Raw genomic sequence first — 22,337 nt, 5'->3', positions numbered from 1 at the left:
CATTCTTTAAATTAAATAGTAAAAAAAAGTAGACCCAAAACATGAAAATCATGCGTAGGTCTGGTAAGTAAGTGATGGTTTATTATTGTCTATTAATTTTCTTTACAGATTTGTTTACATGATAGTAGTGAAGAAGTGTTAAATAGCTAAAAATTGAAAACAAGGATAAGATGAAATTTAACAGCATCAGCCTTTAATCCGCTGAGAAGAAAAATTTAAATTCTAACTCTTTTAGACTCTAATTACTTCAGTTGAAAACCATATTTATTGTTAAATAGCTTAAAGCTGACAACAAGGATAAGATGAAATTTACCAGCATCAGCCTTTAATCCACTGAAAAAAAAAAAATTAAATTCAACTTTTTTAGACTTATACAGTTGAAAACCATATTTATTGTTGCTAAATAGCTTTAACGGTCAGCAGTAACCGAGCGAGGCGTTATAACTCCCTGGAATCGTGTACTAAGATTAAATTTAAACAATTTAAAAACAATTTTTTCATAAACAGGAACAAAGCTCAGGTAAGACTGAGTGGAGAGCTGGCAACTCCCTGGTGTAGTTTACCATCTTAGCTCACACAATGTAAAACATATTTTTTGCGTTTTCTTTTTGGACCGTCCAACTGGGTAAGGTTAGAGACTAACATCGTCCTAGGACGCAGAAAAAATGAGCTAAGCCACAGAATCTAAATTGAGAATCTGGATAAAGTAAAATCTTTCCTTATTCCACTTACTGTTGACGAGAATTGCCTTAAAAAAAATAGAACACTAGCATTGTATGTACTGTGCCAATTATCGGGTAGAAACAATTATAGAGTTTTTCTTTATGCTTATGTATTACATACAGAGTAAATTTAGGGTACAATCAGTCAAATTCGCTCACACAATATATTTGTAATTATAGATCCTAAATATTTTGAGCTTTTTTGGTTATTAGTCTTATATTAGGGAAGTGTAAACGGAAATTTGAAATTAAGTCCATTAAGTAACAAGACATTAAAAAATAAACAACAAAAACATGATTAGTAATGAACATAACTTGTTAATGCGACCCATCGATTGCAGATTGGGACAACATAAGAAACCAAACTGTCACCTAAAACTATCGCAGCGATTCCTAAAATTAATAAATATATTAGTTTAGTAGCGTCTACTAAAATACAGTTACTTCGAATAAGAAAAGACACAAACAAAGTACAGACTGTATATAAATCTCTAAATCTACGTGAACAAATACTCGAATTACTGCCATAAACAAGAAGAAAAATGACATACGCACATGAAGAAATTTCAAATGATAAATGATGTATCATAATTTCAAATAATCACTACGTCATTGTTCTCTGTGATTACTTACAATTTTCACTTTTAATACTGGCCTTTTTGAAATTTGGAGGAATGGTGGAAGGATACTAGTTAGAGTTTAATGGAAAAGAAACCCCGAGAAAAGTGCAAGTGCTGAGCGTTAAAAAAAACTTTTAATCTACCGAAGAGCAAAATTTAAATCTAAATTGAAAATTGAAGACAAAGATAAGCTGAAATTTACCGGTAGCAGTATTTAATCCCCCGAGGAGCAAAATTAAAATTGAAAATTATTAACAAAATAAGTTAAAATTCATCAGCAGTAACAAACAAAAATTCACCAAAATCAACCTTAAAGCAGCTGAGCGTAACTTAAATTCGTTAATTCAACAACTTAGAATAAGTCAGATTATTAGAATAAGTCATTCTAATAATCTGCAATGCCTTTAAAATAGAATCATTATTCTTATACCACCTACATTAAAAAATAAATGATTTATGGAAATTTTATCTAAAGTCCCAAAAGCTGAAAGATAAAACTTCAAAAATATACAAAAAACCACGACATGTCTTTGGGCTTAGCACAAAAAACTGCTTTACCAAAATTTTCTTAAATTTACTTCGCTGAAATGTGTAAAGGACCCAATTTACAGAAAAAAAAAAAAAAATGATGCTCAAAACTTAAGGCTGACATAGAGAAACTCCATTGCATAGAAAGTTAAAAGTTAAAAAGTTAAATTTAAAGTTTTATGCATATTTTTAGATGCATTTTTTACTTGCAAAGAAAAAAAAAACATTTTTATACAACTCCAAAAGAGTGGATTTTTTTTTTAAATTGCAGATTTTAAAAATCAGACGATGGGCGAATAATTTATGTCTTCATAGAAACTACACAAATTTCAGAATTAATGAATATAACTTCACACGAAATTTTGGCAAAGCGTAAAAATTCGATATTAATATCATTTATTTTTACAAGCTTTTTTCTTGACCTGCCAAGTAGCTACAATTGGATCGATTTTTCTTTAATAATTTTTTTTATGTAGTTGTTTTATGAAAATTGTCTTTTTTTGCTCTTCCTAACTGTAAACGTTTAATGAAACAAATAGCTCCAGACGTGGCGATTCAACAGTCATTTGCAAGTAGGAAATTTAATTGAAAAAATGGGAACGGCTTGATTATAGACCTATGCAGAAGGACGTAAAGGTGTGTTCACCTGTAGGTGAAGTGGGATATTACTTACGGCCCGTTTGGTTAGGCACTTATTAAATTAACGACCTATTAAACTGTAGAGAGCGGAGGGAGAAGGATACAAAGCTTTAAGGGCTTGTTCATGCATCAATAAATAAAAACAAACTAATTTTCACTAACTATGCACAAATACACCTACACTCTGCTAGGTCGTTCTTCAGGTTTGTTAGAAATATGGAAAAAGAAAATCCTCCCGCCACAAGTGCCACGTCTTCCTAGCAAACCTAAAGAATGACCTATAGGAGCTTTTTACAAGCATCAATATTGATACAAGTATTAATTTTATATAGCAATAAGATATTGCAGAAGAACAGCAAGATACAACAAAAAAAGCGAAAAGTTCAAGTTACTGGGAAAATCAAGAAAAAACCTTGTTAAAACCTATCGGTACAATGGGAAAATCGATATATTTTCCCCATAATACCGATCGATTTTTGGGTTACAGTTGTTCTAGTCCCTATGGTGCCGATCGGTTTTTCATATAGTCGAGCAAAAATGAGCAAGCCTTTTTAAAAGTGGAAAGCATGGCAATTGTTAACCCCTTTATGCTTTGGTAGATGAACTAGCTACTGCAAAAAAACACAAAAAGTAAGAGATGCTGCAGAATCTGAGGACATGTTTTTAAATTCTCCTTCAAACTTTTGGCCACAAAAACACACACACAAGTAAATGTTATCTGTGCCTTTCGGAAAAATCTTACACCTATCGTTTGAACATTTCTCCTTTCGCATCGATCGGTTTTTCTCATAGGTTTCCTTATGCGTCTGAACGGACCATAACAAATTTGCAGCCTAAATTATAAAAAAGCCAGTCCAGCTGTCCAGTCCAATTAAGGAGCTAGAAGTGAAATTTTCGATCCATTGAGACTACTGAATGAAGAAAAGCTTTTGGCAATGCAAACTTTGTCATGAAGAAACGATTTATTTAACTTAAACCCATTCAGGTTCTTGTTTGTCAGGTTTTATATTCGTCAGATTTTAGAACAAATTTCACACAGACTAAATCACGAAAGAGCAAGTTCAGTAGTCACTAACTGCCTCGTTAGCCACTGCAATGCTTCAGAGAGTCCAGTTCCAGAGGGCACGTTGCATGGTTGTATGTGCCAAAACTGTCCACATAAAAGAGATGATAAACTGAAAGCTTGAGTAATTTCTTCAACTGAAGCTGCAGATGGCAAGTCCTGGCAAAGAAAAGACTAACTTCAATTATTAGTGTGGTTAAAAATTATTAAATACTTAGAATGAAAGACCTAAAGCAGGATGAGCCTAAATGAAAAAACAAAGAAGATAATCTTGAAAAATAACAGGTAGACCAGTAGGGAAAGAACAAAAAATAACCGAACGAATGCTTGCCTTTGTAAAATTAAGAGTCATTAGTGTTACGAAAGAAAGAATATAAACCATAACAACTTCGAAAAGTAAGGAACCTAAAATAAAAAACAATAAAAAAAGCAAAACTCATGAAAAAACAAAGGAGGTAAAATATAATATAATAGAAATAATATCAAATACATCAAATATAATACAAAGTTATGAAATTTAATTAAATTTATGAACATAGTGTAAAAATACAATAACAATAGAATATAACATAATTATAAAACAATAAGATAGTGTTACAATAGTTGCTTACGTTTAGATCCTTCCTACGGAAAGCCGAGGACGCCTTGTTATACAAAGGCAAAATATTCACTTGATTATCCTTTATTTCTTCCTACAGGCCACAGACCTGTTATTTTTCAGAAAGGTAGAGAACAAGAGAAATAAAATCGAGAAATTAAGAAAAAGAACGCTTATGCTAATTGAAGTTGAGAGATTGCACCTTTTTGACGAATGTTTCGGTGCATTCACAGAGAAACATCGCATAGTAGTAGTAGAACAATTTTATTAGAAATAAACATTTCTTAATCAATAGCACAACATAAGCGAAGCTTGCGAGGCTGTGCTAAATTCAAGGAAAAAAAAAGAAAAAAGATAATATGGAGAAAGAGACCATATACCGAAACCAACAACCGTAAAAAAACATAAACAATACATTACCTTGCGTGACCCCAACACGACAAAAAAAAATAACAAATAAAAAATTACATAAATATTACAAATGAATAATCTATGAAAAATTTATTTTATTTAATCTGTTTCAAAAGTATACCTACCGCATAGCAATTATGTTTCTCATTTGATTGGCTCTTACCTTGGATTATTTCACATTCACTACTCACAAGACTGATTCCTTCCTACGCGTTTGACATTCAAACACCTATGTATAGTCAGCTAACAAATTAACTTAATAGTATGCCTCATTTTTCGCTAATCAATCTTGACTTACTTGATTTAATTCTCCTACTGACTTTGCGCCAGGATCAAAAGAGCATATACTTAAACCCGTACCCTTCTCCCTTAAACCCGGCCTTGAGCCACAGCAAGTGCTTCTTCAGGTCTTATTTTTGCCTTGCTTAAGAAATGATCTAGACTATCGGACCATCTTACTCTTGGACGACCGCCTGGTCGTTTCCATCTAGCGAGCACAAGGAGTTTCTTCTGATATTTGGAGGAGGTGGCTGTACCATCTCAATGAACGTTGCGCAACTTACAGGGAGGATAGAATCTGCATCGTACGGGACACGTGGATGGCGTTGCTGATAAAGTCGTACAGGCGAAATCCTTCATCTTTCAGAGTCCTTCGCTTTGGATTACATCTAACTTCCTCAAAGTCATGGTGGTTGCTGGCCAAGTTTCTATGCTATATTGTAGGACTGAGCAGCCGAGCGATGCATTATATATCCGTATCTTTATAGGCTGACAAGAGGGTTGCACCAAATGTAATTAAATCTCTCTAGGACGGAAGTTGCCCTAGTGATTCTTACGTTTACTTCACTCTCAATTGATCTATCACTTGACAGATTGGAGCCGGGTATTTACATCTGTCAGCAATCTGCTTAAGACTGTTTTCAATGTTTTAAGATAATCATCAATACGCTCTATTCCTTAGCGATTTTTACCCTGCTCTCAATTGAAGCACGGCTGTCTTTTAATGTTTTTAAAACAAAGGAGAGGGTAAAGAAAGCAAAATTATATCACCAGTAGGCCTACTAGCTAACAGAAATTTTTTTTTCATAAAGACATTTGAACTTTCATAATTATCCTTTAAGATGTTCCACCATTTTATTAAGGAGAAAAATTAAGTTTCAGTGTAGTGTCTCACTAGGATGCTTATAGTAAAAAAAACAAAATAAATATGAGAAAAAGCTTGCGGTTAGGAAATCTTGTAGTAACAGAGGTAGAACAGATATACAGAAAACGTTTAAATAATTTCCTGGACCTTGTCTATCTATTTGTACTTAGAACTAAATGAAAATACAAACACCAAAGAAAATGAGAGAACGTCAGGGAAAAGTCAGTGAAAAGCCAACAACTGTCAACATCCTATGCATCAGCAATTGTTCTGAAGGATATTCATCTTTTAAAGAATATAAACTTGTACGAATTGTTTTTTCGGGGATTATAAATGCGAAAATAGGGATTAAAAATTGCTAGCGCCACTTACAGTGTAGTGCGTCCCAAATTCATTAAAAATATAAAAAACAAAATAAAAGTGGATAATTGATATTATTAGCCTAAAATTCACATTAAATTTGGCATTTCTCTTTTAGTGATAGATTATCAACATTGCTTATTTTCAAGAATTCTTTTAAGTCAAAATCCAGTGGCAAAATATCGGCAGATTAAGTAGAATAGTTTACTATAATTTGATAGGCCTACTGGGAAAAGGATTCTGCTTCCTTTACGCTTTTCCCGCATTTTAAAGGCCCCGAGAAGACAAGTACACAGCCTTTATAAATCAATCAAAGTCACAAAGCGTCAGATAGCACAAGTGCTTTTTTCTCGGCAACATTGCCAATTTCCATACTTAGGAATTTCCCGTATACTTCGATAAAAACGGCAAAACTGTTCATAAAAACTATCATTAAGACAATTAGGACTTCGTGTCAGAAGATAACCACAGATATACAAAATGCAATACAGCAATACCCCTGCCTGTGATTGCCATATTTGGATTTGTTATTTCTAGTATCTGTCTATTTTATTAATCAAATTTATGCAGGCGGCCAAGAACCCATTATGTGAAATACCTAACCAACTCCATATATTAAATATTTAATTAAAATATACCTACATGGTAGTTTCTCTCACTCAGGCTAAGCTAATTATAACCTAAATTGCTTTCCTATAGAGGTACCTTAATAATGGCACCCCTTCTTTTCCTTCTTAAAGAGGCTTTCTGCTGAATTGAAATTAAAAAAAAATACAGCAACTAATATTTAGCATATGTGAGTTCGTTTTTATTTTTTCTTTGTTTAGTGTTAGTGCGTTTTCCTCGTCTTTTTATGGTATTTTCTAGTATCTGTCTATTTTATTAATCAAATTCAATTTCCTATTGTTCTATTTTACCGTTGATAAAAACTTCGAGATTTGAAGCTGATATTTTCGGATATTTATTAGTGTTTGTACAAAAACGGTTTTATGTTTTTTTAAAGCCTCCCTGTCCTAATTTCAGTTCTATAGTTTAAATTTAAATTCTGTATCAATCAGAAATCGCCTGAAACAGCACTCTTTAGCGTCTGTATTAATCACTCATAATAATTGAAGACAAAACTGCTATTTTCACACAGCTAATTTCACACAACTGCAAATATACAATAAAAAATAGCGTAATTTAAAAAAAGGCCCGAATGTTTATTCACAATGATCACAAGAGTAGAACCCCTGCAGTTCTTTCTCTAAGGGGATTTTGACGAATTAGAAGTTAATACGATATGTGAATTGGCTACTATAAAAATTGGCTAATACAAAAAAAAAAAAAAAAAAAAAAAAAAAAAAAAAAAAAAAAAAAAAAAAAAAAAAAAAAAAAAAAAAAAAAACCATGTTTATTGGCAAGGATTAGAAGAGCATAATTTTTGAAGTTCTTTCTCGTTGGCGATTCAGCGAATTAAACTATATTTGATAGGTGAAAAAAATCCCACCTGTTTATTCGCAAGGATTAGAAGAGCAGAATTCCTAAGCTCTTTCTCGTTGGCAATTTTGGTTAATTCAGCGGTAGCCTCAGCAAAACGGTCGCGATCAACAGAATCCACGACAAATATCACAGCCTGGAATAAGCAATAATTATAAAATTAAAATCAACTTATTAATTAAGGCTCAATTTTGACAAATCTTACATGCTATCATAGAGCGGTGTTGCCCGATTAGGCAAATTAGCACCATTTTGGCGCTTTTTTTATATTGTTGCATATTGATTCTTCCAAATATTCACAATTTTTCAAAACAAATGTTTATGAACTTGACATCCAAAAAGTGCTGCCTTTGGTATACTTCCACTTTTAGAGCATATGGAAATATTGGCATAGACAAGCAGTAAAATGGAAACAAGTATTCAATTCTACTCACAAAAAAATATATTACAGTTATTATTTGTAAGAATACACAATCTTCTTGGAAACTGAGGGTCATATATTTAGATACAAACAATATTCATATGAAAGCCAATGATTCAGCTTCAAAAGATGACTAAAAAAATAATCATCCTTTGTCCAATCTTGTAGTCTAGCTTCTGTACAGGCTAATCTACACATACAGTGGGTTGTATAGCACCTGATGGAAAAATCCGGCTCTAAATGAGAACCCGGAGAAATCTGGGGGAAAAACACGGGAACCGTCGGATGATTTGTCCCCAATCACGGATTACCCTTCCGGCCAAAGGCATCGAATCAGGAGATTGGCACCTGCGCAACGCATACCATTGGTCAGCATGCAAAAAGGTCTTTTAAGCTTTGATGGAAGGACAGATTATAAATCCTTGAATGGTTTCGATTCTAAATGTACATAGGGTCTAAGAGGAAAAGATGTAAAGCCAGTCAAGACACTAGAACTCAAAACAATCTTGATATCCAGGAGAATTTTCAATCCTGAGTTTATTTTTTTTTTTACAAATACAATCTTTCTGCACCGAATAAGGCTGAGCTGGAAGGATTCCCGCTGCAAGGACAAGGGAACTTCATCATTTTATAATCCAAGTTATTTTAGCAGCATTTTTATAACGCTGCGACTGTTTTGTCGTAAGAGCTTCTGTCTTTCATCTTCATCAAGATCTAAACATCCAAACAGAACTAGTTCTCAGTTGTGTATATAAACGAAACAAAAATGAAACGATATTTAAACAAAATTTATACACAAATAAAAATTAGACGACCAAGGCAATCTAACCATTTACACAAGATACGCAGCAGAATCCCAGAATTACTTGAATGAAACCTGGTCATCACATCCATTGAGTCGCATAAGACAAAATACATATCAAGATTTCTTGGCGCAATTTCACAGAAAGGACGACAGTTCAAGATTGAAAAACTGGAACAAGGTCTAAATATCTTTAATTATCTAGAACAAGAAACGTGAACAATGGCCTCATAGAAAAACTTGGCTTAAATTCAAAACATTTTTTTACACAAGAAAAAAAATGGTATCAATCGTCTCCGTTATCACCAGTCTCCATATAAATTTTTTTCTGTTTTTTTTTTTTACCAATCTAGAAATTTTTAAAGATTTGACGCAGGTAAAAGTCTTGCCCAAAGAGATTTTGAAAATGTTCAGTTCCAGCATTATCACATGCCAAATAATCTTAAATTGCGGAAACATAGATCTAACTGATTCAGGACCTGCAAATTCACTTGGAGAATGCTTTTTTTTGAAAAAAGACCTATGATCAAATAGAAACAATCGCCTAAAGTCGTTTGCTGAAGAAAATGCTTTGTACTAACTGCCAAGAGACTATATACACAAATCAGATAATCTACCATTGTCTTTCTTTAAAATCTGTAAATATTATCCCATGAAAAAAATTATACAACTGTTCTGTACTTTCTTTTTTAGATTTATTTTTTGGACAAGTCTGAATCAGATAATCTATCAGAAGTTTTATATAAGAGCCAAAAATGTGAAAAAAAAACATGCGGAATGCGGGGTGATCGTATATAAAAATTGAAACCAATACATGAATTCAACAAAATAGACAATTTCACGAGCAGTAACAAAAGCTCAAACAACCTGGGGTAATATCAGCTTCCTGAAAACTGAATTTACTCATGAGTAGATGAAACACTGACTTAGCTAATCTGCCCTCCTGAAACATTGGCTCTTTCCAACATTTTTTCGGACGGGGGGGGGGATGTCTATATCTATATACTATCTATAAGAAGTGTAACACCTTATTTTTGTCCTTCAATCATGGGATCATCGAAGAGCAGCACAGTAAGAGCTGTATATAGAATAAAATCTGCAAATATTATCCCATGAAAAAAATTATCCAACTGTTCTGTACTTTCTTTTTTAGATTTATTTTTTGGACAAGTCTAACCGATTAATTATTTCTATTTTTTCATTTCAAGTTTCTTGGCGATGGTAAATAAATTCGAAAACAATCAATGGTGTTTCAATAGCGTTGATCAGAAAAGTAAGTGACTTGAAGGGATAAGTATGCGCTTTTGGTCAAGAACAAATCTGATTAATTTGAGCATTTTCAGCGACCCTTTTTTCAATGAAAAGCTATATGGGTTTCCGGACACCCCTTACTAGCACCACCACTGTCATAAAAAAATTAGAAAAATACTAACTTGGGTATGAAGATAATAATGCTTCCAAAGTGGCCTTAGCTTAGCCCCTCCTCCAACATCCCAAAGTGTCAGTTTCAGCGAAGGATACTCAATCGTCTCGACGTTAAATCCAATAGTTGGAATTGTGGATAGAAACTCATCTTGTTTCAGCTTAAACAATATACTCGTTTTCCCAGCCCCATCTAGACCAAGTGTGATAACTCGAGCTTCAACTTTTGGACCAATTTGAACTCGATTGTTCTTTGTAAATGTTATAGGTATTGAGGCGTCTGGTTGGAGTTGTTCAAGACGGCGTTCAGAAAATTCGCTTTGCCGATCGTCAATAGCTGCAATGGCAGTTGCAATTGCTGATGATGACACTGCTAGCTGTATTTCATCTGCTTGAAGAGTTTTTTCAAGCTCTTGACATATTTCAGATATCTAAAAAATATATATAAATTCATTAAAGCACATTGGACAATAACACTAAAGAACAAAGCACAATGATTTTACACGACTCGATTTAATAATGGCGGAACTTTAGCCTGTTGCAGTCACTACTGTTCAACTTTGCAGTCTTTTAATTTCCTCATGGGAATTTACCCTCCCTTATTAACCATTATCCTCATGGCACAAGGTGCACAATGAACAGTCTCAGCATGTCTCAACCAATAAGCTCAAGACCAACGCACTGAAAAAGAGGAGACAAAAATTCCACTAGTTCTTGGCAGATATTAAACAAGGTTGCCAAATGTTGCATTGTAGTATGAGCTGTCACTCATTTATTGCAATCAAGTACATCAGACACAGACCTCCAAGTATATGTGTCCTACAACCCCAAAGTTATTGTTTTGCAACAACTTCATAAAAACTTGGGTTAAGAGTCACTGCATAAAATTTATTAATGTGGGAGCCTAATCCATGATATGTATAACCAACACATTGATATTACTTTTGATCATTTACAAAGAATTGAAATCTGGTAGATTCATCAATGAAGATTTATGTTCCATGTGAAATGTACGACTTTCCATCAAGCCTATTGCAATAACTTGCACCAAAAGGGCATGCAACTTAAATCCTTGATTTTTATTAGTTTCGCATCTATCCATTCACAGAGCTAAAATTACGATGTTGATTTTTCTTGGAGAATGACTTATATTTAATTAAAAATAGGGAAATTTTTCTGTTTTCTCATGTTTCTGACTTTCAACCTAAAAAACAGCACAGCTGACCACGTTCTTGATAAGCAGTCAGCTGCTCCGTCACCTATCACCATTATCGGTTTTAAGTCTGCTATGCAGACAATATTCTGGATTTGAATCGTACTATCCAGTGCATTAGCGAGGTTTTTACATCGCTACAGTCAGAGCATTCCAGGCTCGGTCCCGAGTTCGATGCCAAAAAGCTTGAATTTCCTTTTTTAGGTTAGTGCCAGCAATGGGATTCCTATCGGGAACAGCAAGATAAACCCAGAAGATCATATTACTTATACTGAACTCCTAATTGGTTCATCAATAAAGCTTAGTGTCGTTAGGACGGAAGAACTATAATATAAGAGTTGGCAAAGAGCTTCGAGTCGAGCTATCGTACGTACCTTTTGTCATGAATAACTTCAACCGTCGTCTTCTCTCGACACTTTTCAACTCCATTGATTCACCGCAAGACCTGTTCATTGCATTCTATTGGGAACTATTTATAAATTCAGACAAGTCGAAACTTTGTTCAGTTTTCTTTCGTTTTGCGAAATATTTTCAACGCTTTCCCACATATCTTATCTTGTAAGTAAATTTGACATTACTAACTATAAAGGTGAAAAAGCAAGTTTCTACGCTTATATATGTATATGTTGCCTTGAATGTCTGAAACCTGGTTAATGTCGACATTCACCAGTGAAATTTCGAATTCCCTTTTCTCTGCTTGGATTCAATTAGCTTTGCGAGTCAACTTTTTCAGTCTCATCAAAGCAATGGTAGTAAAAGTTAAACTTAGGTTAGATTATGTTAGTTAGGTCAGGTTAAATTTGGTTCTAAATATCAGAAATGGGTTAAAAACTTAGTCCCAACTAATCCATTCTAGCCTAACCTGTCATCATCAAACCTTGACTGGCAATGCTGATTAAATCCAAGGAGAAAAAAAAAAGGTATTTCAGACATTCACCGGTGAATGTCAACATTCACTAATTTGCGACAATTCACGGTAACACACACACACGATATATATATATATATATATATATATATATATATATATATATATATATATATATATATATATATTTTATATAATTCCTTTCAATCGAATATAATTCGATTTTCCTTTCAATATTTGAATATAAAGGAATTATATGTATATAATTCCTTTCAATCGAAACTAAACTTTCTTTGAACATCGGTTCTGACACAATAATCTGATGAGGTTGAGAGATATTTTGAAGCGTTTAATTTGTTTTTCTTTTGTTACTCTTTTTAGTATTGCTCCGTCTTCTTGTGCGACACGTTTTGAAATAAGTAAGAAAATAAAAATAAAATATATAATTTTACTAGATAGATAAAACTAGATCTCAGCTATAGAATGATATCAAAATTCTCCTCTTCTGTTATAACATTCAAACCATAGGACTACTACTATTGCTGTTATTAAAAACTCACCGCAGCCACCTGAGGCCAACGCAGCTACGCACGCTCTTGCTCCGTCCCAATCAGTTCAAAGCATCCATCTTTAAACCATCCCAGAAAGTTCACATTTCCCTTCAAGCTTTTTTTACTACATCCTCCCACCCAAACCGAGGACGAACGGATAATAGCATTCCAAAACTTGGATAGTGAACACAAACCTTCTCAGCTTTTAATGACTCAAAAAAAAATTCATACCAATAAATATATTTATTCTACAAACTTTGAAATGAATCTATAAGCACAGTTGAACCGCATTAACCACCAAAGAGGCGGAGGGTTAGCAGACCGAGAATCTTGCTTGTCAGACAAGGGTCTGAACTAGAGATCAGCAAGAATATTGGGGCCCGTGAATTTCGACATGTTGCTCTTCCTTTATGCTAATCGTAACAGAAGTCGTCGATTTTAAATACTAATTTATATGCTTCATGGCTGAAAGGAATTATATTTCTGGAGTTTATATTAATAGTTCTTCAATCCTAATACCACTAAACTGATATATTGACTAAGCCCGAGCATTCTGTCGCTTTGACAAACTAACTTAACCTTGACTGGTCTAACCTAATCAGAACAGACTTGTTTGCCTAATTTTATTAAATTTGCCTCAAAGGGTTGAAATTTCCCTCCTTGTCACGATCTTTTGATTTCCTTGCTTCTCACTGAACGCTCCAACACAGTTTTGACCATCTTCTGTTCGGAGTGCCACATTGAGAACTTTATTGCTAACGGGGGCGGATGTAATGAAAATATGTTGAATAGAAAATTACCCCAAAACATGGATTACCTCCAACATTGAACACACGGGCTTTCAGGTTTTCTTTTCCTTTTGTTTTTAGCGACACTCAATTAACCAGCTTCTACGAAGTTTAACTGTAAGTTATATAAAAGCTTATGATCATTTATGTTACTATTCAATGTCATATTCAAATTCAATTCTTTTTCAAGGTTATACTTGGTTAATTTATCTTCTACCTCAAGTGTCTTTAAGATTATAGCTATCGCAAAATTCTCACTATAAAACTAAACCCAAGTACTTCCAATTTTTTTTACTTCTGGTAGAGCAAAACACAGCTACAAAGATAAGCCACGAAAAACTCATAAGAAATATACCTAAAAACATAATACAACCGAAAAAAAACAAAACAGATACGCATAACTTATGTGTATCCTTATATGACATAAAAACTCAGTTTGCAACGGATATTTCCCTGTGGGCCATAAAATATGCACCGGTGGGCCAAACACAGCGGGTCGTGATTTATCACCCTTGTCCTAAATAATGTCTTAGATTGCATATAAGAAGTGTTTGGCCAAACATACTTAGGACAAGAACCCATTATTACTATAGACGGGCTCACTGCTCTGTAAGAGCCTATAAAAGCTACAGATGCTCCGTCACAAGAAATATTGTAAAATTTGGTATAAATATTTGAGCCAAAAAACTATTGTAATACTACCCAAAATGCTTGTCCGACGACAGGCCGCATCAAAAGGAAAAAAGACCAAAGTGTATATTATTTTGTGACGATTGGAGAAAAAAAATGTTTCGCTCTATTTCTCAAACTTGAAACTCAAGTCAACTTGCCCTACCCCCACAAATGAAAAGAAAATTCACCGAAACTTTTAACCAATCCCCCCACCGTAAGGCAAAACAAGGTAAACTTGCCTGGCTAAGTATAAAATTCGTTACCTTTTAATAAAATTTACTGATTGTGTACAATCTCTATATTGAGAAACACTAGCTTGGCTTTAGGTTTCAGGCATAAAAAGGCGTACAGTCTCTTGCAAACATCTGAATTGATTTCGATTGTAAAAGCACCCGGGAAAAATACCCATCAGATACTCGTTTAACATCATGTGATTTTTTAAGATTAGTAATCGGCTCGTCGTTACGGACATTCAGGAAGTTGCAGGAAGCAAGATGCATGACACAGTCAAGACGTCTTTCGCAGATATTTGGGTCTTAAGACATGCTGTCAAATATAGCAACTGCTCGCTTTTTTGTTTAACAGTAACAAAGAGCTTAGCCAAAATATTACTAGGAACTGCAAACTTCAAAACCAAAGAACTGCACATGACTCACGAGCCGTCGTTCTGTCATTCCGTAGTATATTTATCTTAAAAATTCTTCAATATCTTTTACGCGGCACTGACTTGTTCTGAAGGGAATTAAACAAAATATAAGAAAAAGGGTGGTATTTAGAACTGTAATCCCGGTGCATGTCTAAAAAAAAAACTGTTACAGCGTTTTACGCGACAAAATTTGTTCTTAATGGGGGTTCTATAAAAGAGGGATTGGTGTTTAGACCTCATTTCAATCAGAGTCCTTGGGCTGGAGCCAGGGATTCTAATCAGTAATAAGCGACATAACTCTCGAAACAGCTGTCCTCTGCGCAAGCATACATCTAAACAAAAAATAGATTTTGAATTAAGAATGTACCTCCTCTGTTCTCAATATCGCAGAGGCTCAACCAGAATCTTTATGTTCACTATACTTTCTGAGACATGAGCTCGCATCTAGAAGTTTTTGAATTATCAACTTGGTGGAAGTGATGAAAGACTTGAGATCCATGGCTAATTAGAGTAAAGCCAAGACAGATCAGTTCTGAGAGCCATTTGAAGGCGATTGGGACGAAAAAATTATCTAAAAATTTATGACCAACCATGTCCACAGGACTTGCAGGCAAGAGGGTGACTGAGATTGTTCATATTATATGAGCTTGGCCTACTGGGAAAGCCCACTGGAATTACAATGAGGGTGAACAATATTTTTGGGTTGACTCTAGACGAACAATGTCCACTGGACTTGTATATAAAACGGGAGAATGAAATATTTCCAAACACTTCAAGTTGTGCCTATTAGGAAAGCCCGGGAGAATCGAAGCGGGGCGACTAAGATTCTTAGGTTGATTCATGACTGACGATTTGGGTAAGAAAAATTCACTGCTTTTTCACATTCAAAAGCTAGTAGACTTACTAGAATGACAAAACCTACTATCCAAGTCACAAAGAAAACGGGCGGCACAGCAGAGAAAAACACTTTAGAAGACATATCCATAAAGTTTTGTATCATCATTTATTTACGAAAAAAAAAGGAAAAAAAATCACATTTTCTGCAGAACATTTTCTCAGAAACTTGAAAAATGTAAATACTGGATTTTGGCATAGAGGAGCCAAATATTAGTGAAGTCTGAGTAAGAATAATTTTTTTATAGCTTTACTAACTTCGTCTATTTAGGTGGACTCATCTACTTGAATCTTGAAATATTGATTATGTCGTTACAGCTAACGATATGGCTATTATCTATTTTGAAGGAGAGGTTTTGAGGTATCGTAACTCGCTGCGTCAGTTGAAAATTTTAAAGGTATGGAACTGTTCTGAATTATTTTTGACATATACCTAAAAAGTGTGCAAGTACAACAGGATATCTTAGATATGTTAAATACTGAAAGATCAATACTGAAAAAAAATTTGTACTTACACTAGAAATTAAAACCTTTTTACTTTTACATTTTGTTCTGCTAAACGGAAAAATTAGGACATCAAAGATTAAACAGGAAGGGTGGAACATAATAAGCATATAAAATATAAATACAAACTATAAATATATAAGACTTCTATAAAATATTAAAAATTTAGAAACCTGAGAAACAACGACACTTAAATCTTCGTGATTCTGTCTAATGAAGCACAGCTTCTCACGGATGTAGGAATCAACGGTCAAGAGGGCAGCATTTTCTTGCATGTTCAACATGTCATGCAGCTCTCTGAAGTAGGCTTGAATGTGAAGTCGTGCAGCTTCTGCACTACCAATTGTCACAGTCTCAGTCAGCACTGGGGGCGAATATGCAGAAGATCCTTCAAATTGGGAAGCAACTGTCTCTGAAAATATTTTTGATAATTGTGAAAAGTATTCTCCACTCAAACCACCTTTCTGGAAAAGCACTTTCTTTTTATTATTCTAATTTTGAAGAGCTGAAATTACCTTGATTAGGTTGAAGTGCCCTAGTTGGGTTTAAATCATATTGGGTAAGCTTAGCGACTATACCCTCTGGAACATCCACTGAGTTTTTATAATAAATTTATCAATTTGGTCTATTATTGACAACTTTGTCACATTCCCCTCTCCTCAAGATTTTGGTCATTGGCATACTTATCACATTGGCCCCCCAAGATTTTGCAGGAGTTCTTTGAAGAGTGCAAAGTTTAATTGCATGAATTTTCCAAATAAAAGATTTTAAAAGCATTAGCCCGCAAACTTTATTGTCATACCACGTAAGTGTACAGAAGCTAGTAAAACTTTTGATTAAGATAGTAAAAAATAATACGAAGTAACGTGTGAATGTTCCGATTCCACATATAGAAGTCAAATACTGCCAACAAAAATTACGAGCATACTTCACATAAATGCTTCCTATACAGTAGATAGGCTTCTTGGCAGCTATTTGTTTTCTTGTTGTCGAGAGGATAATAACTGATCTTTTTACTAAGCCTTCTGTTCTTTTTGGCTACGCAATGACTTAAAAGTAACATCATACATTAGTTCTCATCAGCCCTTAAATTCATCTTCCCATAGGCCCCTAGCTCCGATTTTAGTCTGAATACACCCTAAGTCACTAGGAAACGTCCTTACTTTTTACCCCTTTACTTCCCTTAGTTCAGATACATCTCCTCAAAAACTTTCTTCAACTCTTTCATTCTATTTCGTCGTTGAAATATATGTATGCTCACCTTTTTTCGTTACTTTCATGGGGCGATATTCTTTTGCGAATTCGAAACCATAAAAGACACCGCAAAAAAGTAATGTTAAGAATTCATTGTCCCTTCTATTGACGGAATCTAGTGCAGTAAATTTTGATGGTTTATCATTGTTAATGATCAAGAATGATAATTAGCGTTGGGAAACCTCAGCGGACACAGAGCGTTAATTCACAATTAATGTTTATGTTTCTGGTACTGATTACCTACACCCTACACTTTTTACAAGCGTATTTATATATTTTTTTTCCCAAAGGTCTCATAGAATTCCTCACAATGACCTCAGATACTTTTCACTGTAAATATTAATAATTAGCACCAGGAGACCAAGCTTTGCTCAGTCCCAGGTACTGATAAGCTTGTGTATACGTGATTCTCGCTGTCGCTTTTCTTCCAACCGCAGATTTCGTTGTCCATCATTTTCACTTGTGATTTGATGTGATTCTCGTTGTCAAGCATGTTCTCACCAAATATTATGTTGTATTTTATTTTCGTTTGCGATTGGTTATGATAATCGTCGTCACATGTCTTCAGAAGGTTCTTGTTATTGGGGACCTTCTGAAGACATGTCCCCAATAGTATATTATATTAAGTATCATCATCACCTAAGACATTTTTTTTTATGCATTTTACTTTAGCTCTTCAGACTAGTATTGTTGCCTTGGCTGGTACGGGTTGTTTGACAAAATTTCTCAGATTATGTTTTGTATATTGACATTAAATTCGATAAAGATTGTTCATGTAAAGATTGTGTATGTATATGTATATATGTATATGTATATGTGTATATGTGTATATGTATATTTGATTTTCCAGGTTGCTGTTCTTCCAAAGACGAAATTTTCAGCAATTATGAATCTATTTTTTGGGTCGTCCTCAAGGCATAGTTCAAAATCACACATTAAGCATTATATGGTTGAATACTACGGTGACAATATTACTTTCCACTTCTTTCTGTTTTAGTTAAATTGACGCTCTTAATTCAGAACGATCGACTGCAAAAATGAAATTTCCAGAACCTGAGCTTTGCTGGCCTGAATAAAAAACGATCTAGATAGGTCACAGGTTTGAGACAACTTGTTTAGAACCTTGAAAAAAAATTCCAATGAGTGACTAAAAATTAGGTCATTTCGCACCAGGAGTGGTCGTAGGTATTTTAGTATCTCTGAAATATATAAAATTACACAAGATGACAAACTACGCTTAACAGCTAAAGAAAAAGGCATGGAACAAGAAACAGTAAAATCACATTGAATTGCAAACAAAAATGTTACTCAAAGGAATCTGCAATTAAAAGACAAAGCAAAATTGCATTGGAAGGTAGAAACGTGTTAGTTTAACTTGTGTGAGTATGTGAAGGATAGACAAGAAGGAGGGATTGGATTCACACCAGAATCACTTAATTTAATTGATATTGCAGATTTTTGCCCTGGAATGAGAAAGTGTTATTTTAGCCTCTATAATGTCTATATATATATATATATATATATATATATATATATATATATATATATATATATATATATATATAAGGTGAAATTTCATCATTTTCCGCCAGGGGTAGTTGTAGTTTTTAGTATCTATGGCGCAAGCAAAATTACAAAAGACGACAAATGACTCCAAACAGCAAAGGAAAAGGCATAGAAAAAGGAAAAACAAAAATCACACTGAATTGCTAACAAAAATACTGCACAAAGAAATCTACAGTTACAAGACAAATCAGAATCAAAATAAAACGAAGAAATGGGTTAGTTTAGCGTGTGCATGTCTGTAAAGAATAAATAGGGAATAAATGTCGGGATAATATAGGGGATAAATAAATGTCGAATGTATGACACTACAAAATTATACAAGACAACAAATGATTCTGAACATATAAAAGGCATAAAACAAAACAGCAATAAACACACTGAATTGGAAACAAAACTTTGACTTAAAACTAAAAAATAACAAGATAATGAGGCTATTGCAGAATATAGATTTTATAGAAATTACAATGGGATAAAGAATGTGTTGTTTTAGCGCCTGTAAAGGATAAATTGGAAGGGGGAATAGAATTTACACAAAAGTTTCTTAATTCAAGAAAAATTGCTGATTTGCCAGCCTACGACTTGAAACTCAATCATAAAAAGATGGTTATACCAATCCGTAATTCAGATATTTCAGAAGATACAGGTATTGGAACATTTCTGGTTGTTACTTGATTATTTAACAACACAATTACAGTAAAAATATAACAACTGAGGAAAAGCTGAAGGAATTTTTTTTGTATCTATGACGTCAGGTGAAATTACACATGATTTTGATTGAAGCTGGACAGCTAAAGCAAAGGGTATGAAAAATGTCTGTTGCAAAGATTCACAAAGATTAAAAGGTTAATTTAGTTTCTATTACCGATTTCGTTAGTGTAATAATTAACAATATAATGCTATCATGAAATAACACTTGAATAATATGAACAACAATTCATTACCTAATAGTAACTAGCGATCAAATAATTTATTTAAAATACTTATTATATAATAAATTAACAAAATAATAATTAATTTTTTTTAATATGAATTATGATTTACTTCCAGATCTTTTACTGTGAAAGCAATTTACATCATTTTCACTAAAGTTATTGCACAACCCACATATTGGTAGCAATTATTTTGTTTTTAATAATTGAAGTCTTTCAAAATAGGTGTGTTCAACTGCACAGAAGGAGATCTCTATTTACTCAATTGTTGAAAAGCTTACCAAGTTTCCGTATTGATTCTTGAAGTCTATCACCGACATCTTTACCCGTCGAAATTGCAGATGCCACTGAGAGGCGTAACTTTTCAGCTTCCGTTTCAATCAGCCCATGCTAGAAAAGAATACTTATAATATAATAACAATATTTGATGTTGTTAATGTGATAATTAAAAATTGATCCACAATAAAAACTTTAACAAGTACAACTATTTATACTAATATTCAAGCTTCAACTAATGAACTTTGCTCTCATTACTTCTAGATCGTTTCGATCAAAAGTTTAAACTAAATCCTTTAATTGTATTTGTATACTGTTCTCTCGTTTTCTCTTTTTTGGGGTCATGACCCTGCAGTTTTTCTTTGTGTCAAATGTACTATACTATACTGTTTCGTATTTCTATAAATTCAATTTGGTTGCTTAATAGTCCATTTTCTTTAAAATATACCATTTAAGTAAACTTAGCAATAAAAAAAACCTACCCCCTTCAACTCGATCGTACCAATTACACTTGTGGAAATCTGAGATATGGCAGGGAGTTTCAGTTCTCATTGAAGTAACTCGAATAGCTTCCTTTCCCTACGTGGATTAGTAGCGACAATTGTATTTATTATTGGTGGCGATTTTATTTGTTTTTAATTTAGTGTTTTTCTTTTAATCTTGTGCTGAGGACGCCTAGTTTGGATACAGGCGAAATATCTGCGTTGTTTTAGTCTTTCCTCTCTACTGGCCGTAGTCTCGTTTGAGGTTTTTTTTTGTGGAGTTTTATCTCTCTTTGTTGTTTATTGCCATGTCTGGCCAGTTTGGCTTAAGAACTTTCATTCGAAGATTAATCTGCAGACTAAGATTAGAACATTGGAATCAACAGTGACGACAGTGGTCAAATATGGTTCTGAAGCATGGGCAATCCGAAAAGCAGATAAAGATTTGCTAGATATTTTCCAGAGAAATTGTCTACGGATTGTTCTGGGAACCCGGTAGACTGATCGTATTTCAAACAGTAGGCTGTAAACAGTAGGTAATAGATTGATTACGAGCTTTTTCATGTTTTTTCTGATCCCCACCTACAGATGCAAGACTCACCTTGCAATAGTCCTGTAAAATACAAAAATTATGGTAAGGATTAAGTAGCTTTTAGTTTGTGCTGCCAAAAATTGGAATCCGCATTAAGCCCATAGCAGGTGGATCAGAAAAATAAGTTTTTATACAATCTTTGTCTCTTCGTTTAATATAAATTGAACTAATGTTAAAGTTCTTAACCAGAAGACTTATTGATGCATTCAAATTTCTTATTCCTGCCAGAACCTTTGGTGTCCGATTGTAGCATTAATTTCCAGCGACGAAGTGCTGATTAGGTTGAGTTTAGCATCAAAGCAAAACGCTTGCGGTGCAGACCCTCTGGTAATCTGCTCTGTTTAGTGAGACGGAAGCTTTTTTTTATCACCCGATTGCTACCATTCATCAGGTGGTTTTTTAGCCATCCGTTTTGGCTGATCAGAATCTATTCGCCCCACAATAAAATCCCTGATCTCTCATCCCTTAAATCCCTGATTTCTGGAATTGAGTCTCTTGGTTACGCGTAGATGCTAACGGGAGAAGACATTAACGAGAGACATTAACTATTCCAATATACATAATAGTGGAGTCGTTGCGCATTTAGATGACGTGATTTTCTTGCCAGCTATTGAAACTTCTGAAGTTCATGAAAATATAGATGAACGTGACTATGATCATTTAAATATATTACTTACAATTCAAATTCGCTCAAATTTCAGCTATAGTCCTTCTTTTGTTAAGCCAAAAAGGTGATTAATAAATGAAATCTATTTTTAAAAATGCGAAAAAGAAGTTTTTCAAGAAAAGTAAAGGTAAAATAAAAAAGTAAAATAAAAAGTAATTAAACATAATATCAGAAGAAATAAAAACTTACAATAACTGAAACTCAAAACGACCAAAAATTACTATTA

At 33.8% G+C, this 22,337-nt stretch overlaps 1 protein-coding gene across 3 annotated transcripts in view; it reads right to left on the bottom strand.

Moving 5' to 3' along the window:
• Positions 1–246: 246 nt before the first annotated feature.
• LOC136026595 (E3 ubiquitin-protein ligase TRIM23-like) overlaps positions 247–22,337 on the bottom strand; it is a 53,015-nt gene continuing 30,924 nt past the window's right edge. For 2 of the 3 annotated variants that reach the window (XM_065703310.1, XM_065703311.1), the window contains 5 exons: positions 20,376–20,484; positions 16,519–16,757; positions 10,221–10,640; positions 7,575–7,700; positions 247–3,731 (listed from right to left, as the gene is read on the bottom strand). In XM_065703310.1, the coding sequence (XP_065559382.1) occupies positions 3,555–3,731; positions 7,575–7,700; positions 10,221–10,640; positions 16,519–16,757; positions 20,376–20,484 (1,071 nt within the window). In that variant the 3' untranslated portion in view covers positions 247–3,554. The remainder of the gene's footprint in view (positions 3,732–7,574; positions 7,701–10,220; positions 10,641–16,518; positions 16,758–20,375; positions 20,485–22,337) is intronic. The other variant, XM_065703312.1, reaches the window with a different exon arrangement.

Source organism: Artemia franciscana, chromosome 4, assembly GCF_032884065.1.
Source record: "Artemia franciscana chromosome 4, ASM3288406v1, whole genome shotgun sequence".
Lineage (NCBI taxonomy): Eukaryota > Metazoa > Arthropoda > Branchiopoda > Anostraca > Artemiidae > Artemia > Artemia franciscana.
The sequence above is the reverse complement of the archived record's forward strand: the minus strand, read 5'-3'. Positions and strand labels throughout refer to the sequence as shown.